Source organism: Carassius gibelio, chromosome B11 (genome assembly GCF_023724105.1).
Source record: "Carassius gibelio isolate Cgi1373 ecotype wild population from Czech Republic chromosome B11, carGib1.2-hapl.c, whole genome shotgun sequence".
Taxonomy (NCBI): domain Eukaryota; kingdom Metazoa; phylum Chordata; class Actinopteri; order Cypriniformes; family Cyprinidae; genus Carassius; species Carassius gibelio.
Genome location: NC_068406.1, coordinates 22141844 through 22150920, shown reverse-complemented (window position 1 = coordinate 22150920; position 9077 = coordinate 22141844). Strand labels below are relative to the sequence as shown.

Here is a 9077-nt window from a genome sequence, read left to right as displayed (position 1 = left end):
ACCTTATGTATTGTGCAAAAGGGTTAATTAAGACTCAAGTCAAACGTACCAGTCTATAGCTGAAAAATTTAGCAAGGTTTTAAACATTACATCCAAAGTTTTAGTGGGGCACTGTGTGGAATAGGTTGATGTACAACAGAACTTGTATACTGTAAAATTCCTGTGGGCTCAGTTCCTGATGTGTGCATGAAGTCATGACAGAAAGTCATGTGTGGGTTTGAAGATGAGAGTAAGGGAAAGCACTGATTTCATTGAAAAACAGAGAAACACTTGTGTTTTGTGTTATGCTTTATTGGGTGAGTGGGAGCGGTGGTCTGACTGTAGAAAAAGATAGCAAGTTCTCTGGTCTAAGCTCCTCAATACAAGTTATACAAACACAGGGTTACCTACCGATTTTCAAAACCAGGGCTCTTTAAATGTGGGGTTTATCAAGGATAGATAAAGAACTTTTTATTCTGTCAAATCAGATGTAGGTACATGAACCAAAAAATTGTATTACCCACTCAGTGAAAACCCTGAATTTGGTCAGTGCACATAAATTGGCATTTCTTCACACTTTATAAGTTAGACAAAAATGAATAAAAGGAAACAAAAAAAAATAATATTAATAATTAAAGCAGGTCTACAAATGCAGTTCCCTGGAAAAAGACAAATCTCTTTAAATATGGGGTGCTGCAGACTAAGGCAACTTTTAGTCAATAAAAAGGGTAATCTATTAGGAATGAAACTATACAACATTGTGTTTTCCTTCTCATTTACACTGTACACAGTCCATATCTCTCATGTTTGGCAGCAATAGCCAATACACGTTTGTGTAACAATTATCCTACATTTTACACCCAAATACAACTCAGACACTATACAAACATACATGAGCACAGATTTCTTTTTCTTCTTAAGGCCTCTTTTAGAGAGCTTGGACAAAAACTTGGATGAACTTGAAAGGAATGACTGAATTTAGCGAACCATTAAATCCATCGGTATGGACTTACAAGTACCTTCAATGAAATAAAGCATTCAATCACATTTTCATTACATTGCGTCCTGTTTTGTGAGACACTTCATCCTGCTTTACACGAGAACATTTACACACAAGGTTTTCTTTACCGATTTTTTTTTTACGGACACATTTGCAGTGTTTTAATAAAGACACAACCTGCATACATCCAATGCCATTTCAGCTTTTTTTTTTTTTTTTTTTTATAAGTTATTCCTTATGATGATGATCAACCTTTCAACGTGTAGCAAGTCCCAAGATATTTACCGTCCTGTTTATCTCCTCTATATAAAACATGATAGTCTAACATGGCCAAGTATGTAAAAGCCAAATATTTCATTTCCAAACCACTAATATTAAAAACAACCAACTAAAGTTATACAAAGTTTCAAGCTTCTGTTTAAAATTCCAAAGCAGACTTAAAAAAAAAAAAAAAAACATTTATCAACTGATTATAATTGAACTGGGTCAAAGAGTTTGTCCGAAGCGTCACTTTTGTATTCAAATTTGCCATAGTATGTACAAATGTATGTTTGTACGCATGAAAACAAACATTTACACAATAAAAGCCAGGAAACACTGTCCATTAGCTGCTACACTTCATGTGAGGGGCTTGGTTTAGTTAAACAACCAAAAACGTGTGAAAAAGTTTAAGTGCAGGGGGAAAAGTAGCGGTTTCGAGTGTCTGTTGGTGCCAAGACAGAGGTCTTTTCTGCTCTGTATTACAGAGGAATCAGCCAAAACACAACTGGCATCCATGTTCTTCATGAATCCCAGTTGAGGGCCACACTTTACGGCCAGCCAGCGTTCCTCTGTTGATGAGGGACAGTAAAAAGAAGTGTAGTTTACCCTGAAACGGCTGGTGAAAACAGGTGATCTTCCAGGGAATGCTCCCATCTCACAAGCCCTGGGAACAGCGTTTTTCTTTCTGATCCCCATCAAGTTCTCGAAAGCCTGTGAAAGGCGACGTTCACAGGCTCTTTGTGTTGATGTGTGTTTTGTAATGCTTTGTGAGGTGGTCACTCCGCATGAAACGTTTCTGACACTTGTTGCACTCAAAGCGTTTGTCTCCTGAAAACAGACGAAAAAGAGGAGGAGAATTGAAACGGTGATGCATCACACTTGTATTTAAGGCGTGTGTGTGTTTGTAGCTTGCGTACCCGTGTGTGTCCTGGCGTGTCGTTGCAGCTCGTCACTGCGTGTGAATCGTTTTCCGCAGAAGACCCAGCTGCACACAAAGGGTCTCTCTCCCGTGTGCAGTCGGACATGCGCCCGCAGCAGCGAAGTCTTTCGAAAGGTCTTTTCACAGCCTGCTATGTGGCAGATGTGTTTTCTTTTCCCCACCTCTCCTGGCCTGCAGCATGCAGAAAGGGATTTCTGACACGTTGAGTATTTCATATAATGACCATTGAGAAATAATTGTAAAATCTGTGTGGATCTGCATCACAGTTACATCCAAACAGTAGTTATTCTACACAGAACAAAACCCAGGCCAGTTTGCTGCTTGACCATTTGAATTGAATTGATATTTATCAGAAAGAAAATATCATTATTATAATTATCAGAGAAAACTTTTGAGTAGCCTGCTTCTACACTATTGGCAGAGTATTGCTAAAAAGTGTGCATGCACATTCAGTTCAATACATTTTATTGTTTTTAAATCTTTATGTGCGGCATTTCTCTGTGTGAATAAGTAATGCGGTTTCACTCAAGCAAAAAAAAAAAAACATTTAATAATATAATAATTTTTTATTATTTTTAGAAATATGAAAGCAGTCCTAAACATATGTCATTGGATTTTGATGTGAGAAAAACATTTTCACTGAGGGAAGCATTATTATGATCATAAGCAACCCATTTAAAAATCAATAATCTGATGTATTTATAATAGTGCTGCCTTAATGGTGAAATTATTAAAAACATAAAGCTTTTCAAGACGTTAACTGATGTTTTTATCGATTGTTTGGACTCTCATTCCGACGGCACCCATTCACTGCAGAGGATCCATTAATGAGCAAGTGATGGAATAAAACAAACTTAGCATTAATTTGAACTGCTCATTTACCGGTATCAATTATTATAATAAATATCAATATCAAACAACATGGGAAAGACAATTTGTGATATTTTAGCCATATTGCCCAGACCCATCTTACCCCAATTACAAACAGACCCATTATATGTGAAGCTTTCCCACCTCTTTTCTGCGTCTTTGCAGTTTGGACAGGTGCAGGCCATGCGCCGCTTTTTCTCTCCTGGCTGACTCTGCAGTTCCAGTGCGAGTGTCTGCGTCTGTTCCACCTGCATGGTCTGCGTCTGTGTCTGCACACCGCCCAGCTGCAGACCCGCACCTGGAACCGTCTGCACCGTGAGATGCTGCTGGCCTAAAACACACCAGGCAAAGTGCAGCAGAGTTAACATCACATAACAAGCTGGATGTGCATCGAAATGAAGCACTCACTCACTCACCCCCAGCGTTGGTGATTGTCACAGGAACACCCTGCACCTGGACACCATTAATATTGATGGTCTGAACTGCCTGAGCAGCAGATGTCAGCTGGGCTGCGTTCAGTGTTATCAGCCCCCCTCCAGCCGGGGCGATCTTAGGGAGAGTCCTTTCTTTCCTTGTCCCTGTTTGAGCCTTTTTAGTGACCATGGCAGGGGTGGGCGTGCTGGTGGGTGTTGTTGGTGTGCTAACTGTTGTCTCCTGTATCTGTACAGCCTGCCATTCACCTGAGGCCGTTTTAAACAGCAACTGGGAGAGCAGAGCACATGCATGACATCTTTAGATAATTGTAAACTTTTTTAAATGGAATCTTAACTGCCCTTGAACTTGATTAAATCATAAAGAGGAAATAAACAAAAAGGGGGTTTCTGATGTACCTGTGTGTGTTCTGGGGAGGGCACCTGCACACTGGGCGTGACTGTCTGTCTCTGTGGTACAGGGGGAAGTGTGGCAGAGGCGGCCTGTACAACTTTTAGAGCCTGCGGGGGGATCTGAACGACCTGCTGATCTGATTTCTGCTGAAGCAACTGCACCTGCTGCACCACAGCAGGCTGACCCCCCCCTGGACTCTGCACGATCAGGAAGTTATTCCCTGCCTGCGACAGAAAGAGATTATTAGGGACATATGCAATCAACAAAAACAGCTGCTTGCATACGTATGGGGTGAATTTTAGAAAATATATTCTCAATTGTGATCCTCATATTACATTCTCATAATTATAATTAAGATCATTTTTGTTGACTACAAATAATACCATTGCAACACTGGTATTATTTCAAATTAATCCTGAAATAAAATATAAATATTACATTAAAACCTAAACTAAAATTTTATCTTAGACAGAATTTTAAATGTTACAAAAAAAATACTAAAAGGAAATAAATAAAAACTACAATTAAAATAAGAAACCTGAACATACAATAAAAAAAACTAATAATATGATCACAGCACATTACAAAAAAAAATATATATATATACATATTTATATATATATATATATATATATTTTATACCAAATTCTCTTAATTTTTTGTAAAAATATTTTTAATTAAAACAAAAATAAATAAATAATACTAAATGAACAATGACTGTGACGCAGTACTTTTACTGTCAAATACTAATGATTATTGGAAAATTTGAAAGATTTAATTAAACCCAGCATAAAAACTAATATGATGTATATCTACTTTATAATTTATTGGTACTTTATGACATTGATACTGAGAAGGAATTATTTTGCATTGTGCATGAAATATACTTAACAGTCATGTATAATAATGTCATGATCCTAAAAATATATTTTTATTTGGAATAATATCACATCGATGTGTTTTCATTTTGGGGTTCATTTTTGTGCAAACTTTGCGCAACAAACACAAAAGATCTGAAAATCCTTTGATTTTCCCTTAAGACACATGCCAACACAGAACAGTGTAAACCACAAAGGACATTTAGATGTAGAAATCGGTCAGATGAGACAACATCCATGAAACCAGCAACTGAAAAAAGCTCAAGCAGGAAGCCATAGCAGAACTACACAAACACACTTACCTGAATGATGTTGTCGGATGTGGTCTCTATTAGCAAGGTTTCGACTTGTTCAGCTACAGGTGGCGGTGAGTTCGGTTGAGGGTTTGGAGTGGGCGGAGCTATAGCCACCTGTCTCTTCCTCCCCCTCTTTCCCTTCACTGGAGCAGCAGCAGTCTCTGTAATGATCTCACTCGTACTAACATTGAGTGGGAGTGTGAGTCCACTAGGGAGCCGTACAAAGTTAGCATTTATGCTGGCATTATTCTGCCGCCGCTTCTGAGAAGACGGCTTGATCGCCAGCGTCTTCTGCTGGGGGGCCGGGGCCAGAGGTGGCGGGGCTGGTGTGGCGGTCTGAACTGTGACCGGTGAGGTGATGATGGCCTGGTTGGTTCCGGGGATGATCTGGATCTGTCCTCCCTGAGGCATCATTTGAATGGTCTGAGACCCCTGGAACTGAGGAATCACTTGGTACTGGATGTTGGCAGTGGATGTGCCTGCTGGACGTGTAGGGCTCTGAATAGTGAAGACAAAAGGGCTGGCCCCTGACGAACCAAGTCCAGCGGGAAGCTGGATAACATTTCCCTTTGCTGAGAGGAATCCAAGGTTTTTGGGTGGAGCCGGGGCAATAGGAGCGGGCTTGATGGGGTGCAGACGGCGCGTGGTTGGTTGAGATGGTGGCGTGCTGACTGGGGCCTGGGCGGCCGGAGGCCCGATCTTACTGCAGGTAGCCGCCAGAAGTGCCAGCGGGGAGGGCTGGGAATCCTACATGAGAGAGTATAACTGTAAGACTTATAACTGTAAGAATGCAAGCAAGAACTCATGAACAGAGCAGAGCAGTGAATAAAGAGACCTCAGAATACAAGAAAAGACATTAAACTTTCACAGCAGTTGTCAAATATGCAGCTTAAGGCCAGAATACATTAGATAACTTTTAAAACACTTGCTGAGCCTAGAAATGGTTAGAGAGGAAAAACCGTGCATCATGTGCCTTGTTGCTAGGATACGTGTGACAAATGAAAACAAAGTGTTCTAAAACCGGCTCAACATGTTCGATCTCTGATGACTGGATGGATTCATAGTTTGAAGCTAAAAAAAACTGTGTCTGAGCTCATCATTCACTACACGTTTTTTTTTCTGTTTTTTCTGTGAAACCTGTCAACTCAAATGTGCAAACTGTCTTTGCCTTCCCGCCAACTAGTGTCAACTTGTCCAGACTGTAGAGGGGCAAAAAAGTCACGTAGTGTAGTTTGGTGTAGGATTTACTTTTATAAAAAACTTATCTCAGAAACAACTATTAAAGTTCACAAATAATTACAAAGAAACAGCAAGATACACAGAATTAAATGTGAAATTTTGAGTAGTAGCAGTTATTTGTTTTTATTGCCTGGCTTAATAAACAGTCATAATTTAATAAATATCAACTAACCCCATTGTTACTGACTATTTATTTCTTTTTTTTACAAACATTTCAATTTCAAGTTTTGACTCACAATAAAAGAAATCAATAAAAAATAATTTAGAACTTCACTATTTAGATTGTGTGAAAGTTTTGACATACATCCTTTTCAATAATAAAAAAATTGAATTTGAACTTCACTAACTATAGACATTTTATTTGAATGTCATAATATGAAATTTATAAAAAGAAAATTGAGAATAACCAGTAATGGTAGTTTCATTTTAAATGACTTCTGTAGATGTCATTGCATTAAAATAATTATTGGCTTATCGGGTTAGATTTTTTTTTTTTAACCAAAGCATCCCTAAAAATACAGACAGATGGGAGCTTACTTGAGAGGTGTTGGTGGAGGGCTGGAGATATTCACTGGGGCTGACTGCGACAGTGGTGGCCATACTGTCCTTTTGATCTGGGAGAAAAAGAAAACATCTGAATTGTGCAATCAATCAATTTACATTTGAAAGTGAAATAATGCACCAGGAGAGTCAAATGAATTCTGTACATAGACTGTGCATGCATGCTCATGTACTGTGTCATTATTTTCCAAAGCACCACAGCATTGTGATCAGTGTTTGCATAGAAACTGGAAATACTGAACAAATCAAATAACACGATTGTTTTGTTCAAAGCAAAATAAACAAAACAGAAAGGCATGCACTTTCGGTAGCTATGAAGGCGTTACCTGTTATAATCTAAACCCTGGAGAGGAGTGATTCAGCGGGACAGGCTTTAATACTCAATCCACTAATAGCACACCATAAGATGTTCTCAATCCTGGTCCTGAAGTGCTGGGCTTCGTCAGAACAAGGACTGAGAGAGATACATCTATGGTAAACACCCAGCATTGACCCCATTGACCCCGATCCTAACCCAAACAAACACTTGCTCGCTAATTGGCAGTCAAATCTAGCTAAATGAACCGTTTATTCACATTTATATGACCTGGATCAAAATCACAGCAAGTCTAGGAATATTAAACCACAGTAACGTTACGTTTTTGCCATCATATTTTAACGGTTTTGCCTCTTGTTGTCATAACAAGCTAATCAGGCTGAAAATCTGAGCACAGCCGCTGGTAACCAACGCTTGTGTATTTACAGCAAAATTCGTGGTTGGAGGGAAGAGAGTGATATTTTTAAAAGCAACATACAGTTTAGTTAAAGCTTTAGACTGAAGCCAGCGGCTAACGCTAACGGGCTACACGTCAGATGCCTGCAAGTGGTTGAGCTATGCTACATGAATTCTCTAAAATAACTATTTAACCTCATATTATATCATGTCTTAGCCAGCCGTTTACACATTTACGTCTTTCTACGAGCACGCAGTGCGCTATTCAAAGGTTATTCTGTCTGCGGGCAGACAAACTCAATAGTGCACTGATGGAGAAGGAAACTGCTGTCTTAGCATGCTAAAGTGCTAACTATAGCCAGATAAACTCTTCGCTGCGGAAAAGAGCCGTGATTCCGGAAGTGTGCATTTGGTACAATCGCCGTGATACGCATGTTTTTTTTTTTACTTGTGCGTTCTAGTTACGACATAAAATACACATCGGTTCCATTCGCTCGAGAAAATGTTTAAGAAAGTAACATAGTAGTATAAACACCAACGTTTATAATTCCTACCCACCGCTCATGACGACATTCGCTCTCCGTGAAGCCTTGAAGAGCCCACAAGAGATTCCGCCCCACCTGCGACCTCTGGCCAATCAGGTTACTTGTCAATCAACGCGAGCTTTCGGACCTAACTAATCATAGTAGGGCATTTGGATGATTGACAGTTGTTCCGGCCAATGAGATAAGGTTGTGTTTCTATGACAGATGAAGGATATATTCTTGGCCAATAGATTGTCGAGCTTTCAGGAGAAAGGCGGGCGTTGTGATGCAGTCAAAATAATAAGCCGGGCCAATAATACACAGGCTTGAATTTCACTGACGTTTAACTTGCCCAGTTAGAAATGGATAAAGCATATCAATCAAAAGCAATTGACAAGAATTTAGATAGAGCAGCCTGCGTGCACTGTTTTATTTTTGTATTGCAATATGAAAGCAGGTGCTCCATAGGAATATATGGTTATTGTTATATATGGTGCATCTTTGACTTTTCAACATGACATTTTACATTTTGTACATGCCATTTGTTTAGTGACCCCAATATTAGTTAGAATTAATGTTTAGGCATTGTTAGCTGAATATATAAAACAAGTGGTCTGTGTAAATAATCATATTTTGGAGACAAATTTGTACTCAGAAGTGAGTTAAATCTGGCAAAACCTCCTTTTCTGACTTGCAGTTATTAATTATAAATAGAAAGTTTTTGTTTAAAATTGTAGAAATCCAGACAGTTTTCTGATTAGGATATAAAACAATAAAAGTCTATGCAATGTCCCCATTTAGATTGTTAATTGTGTATGATGTCCCACATAAAAAAGTACTGTAGTGTTACCATGACTTAAAGACCGTAGAAGATAGTAATACAATCATACTAAATGTTTATCACAGTCATATCCCATTGTATTAAGACAAGGCATTCTTGATAAAAAAATTGTAAAAATGTAACTAATAGATATGAAGTAAATTCATACATT

The 9077-nt window shown here is 38.8% G+C and overlaps 1 protein-coding gene across 2 annotated transcripts; it reads right to left on the bottom strand.

Annotated features, from left to right (window-relative positions):
• Positions 1–270: 270 nt before the first annotated feature.
• On the bottom strand, positions 271–8195 carry sp2 (sp2 transcription factor). 2 transcript variants are annotated; one of them, XM_052568899.1, is made up of 8 exons: positions 8120–8195; positions 6826–6902; positions 5056–5796; positions 3881–4099; positions 3467–3752; positions 3195–3381; positions 2158–2351; positions 271–2068 (listed from the first exon to the last, which is right to left on the bottom strand). In XM_052568899.1, the coding sequence occupies exons 1-8, from the start codon at positions 8124–8126 to the stop codon at positions 1968–1970; spliced, it is 1812 nt and encodes a 603-aa protein (XP_052424859.1). In that variant the 5' UTR covers positions 8127–8195; the 3' UTR covers positions 271–1967. The 2 variants fall into 2 exon arrangements, with proteins under 2 accessions (XP_052424859.1, XP_052424860.1); XM_052568900.1 differs by lacking the exon at positions 8120–8195 and adding an exon at positions 7176–8113.
• Positions 8196–9077: the final 882 nt, after the last annotated feature.

What these genes read in the sequence shown, in the direction of transcription:
- sp2 (XM_052568899.1), bottom strand. An exon ending in CATCCGACAACATCATTCAG is followed by an intron (nt 4,100 to 5,055) that starts GTAAGTGTGTTT and finishes TTTCTGTCGCAG; the next exon opens with GCAGGGAATAACTTCCTGAT. An exon ending in CCTCCCCAGAACACACACAG is followed by an intron (nt 3,753 to 3,880) that starts GTACATCAGAAA and finishes CTGCTCTCCCAG; the next exon opens with TTGCTGTTTAAAACGGCCTC.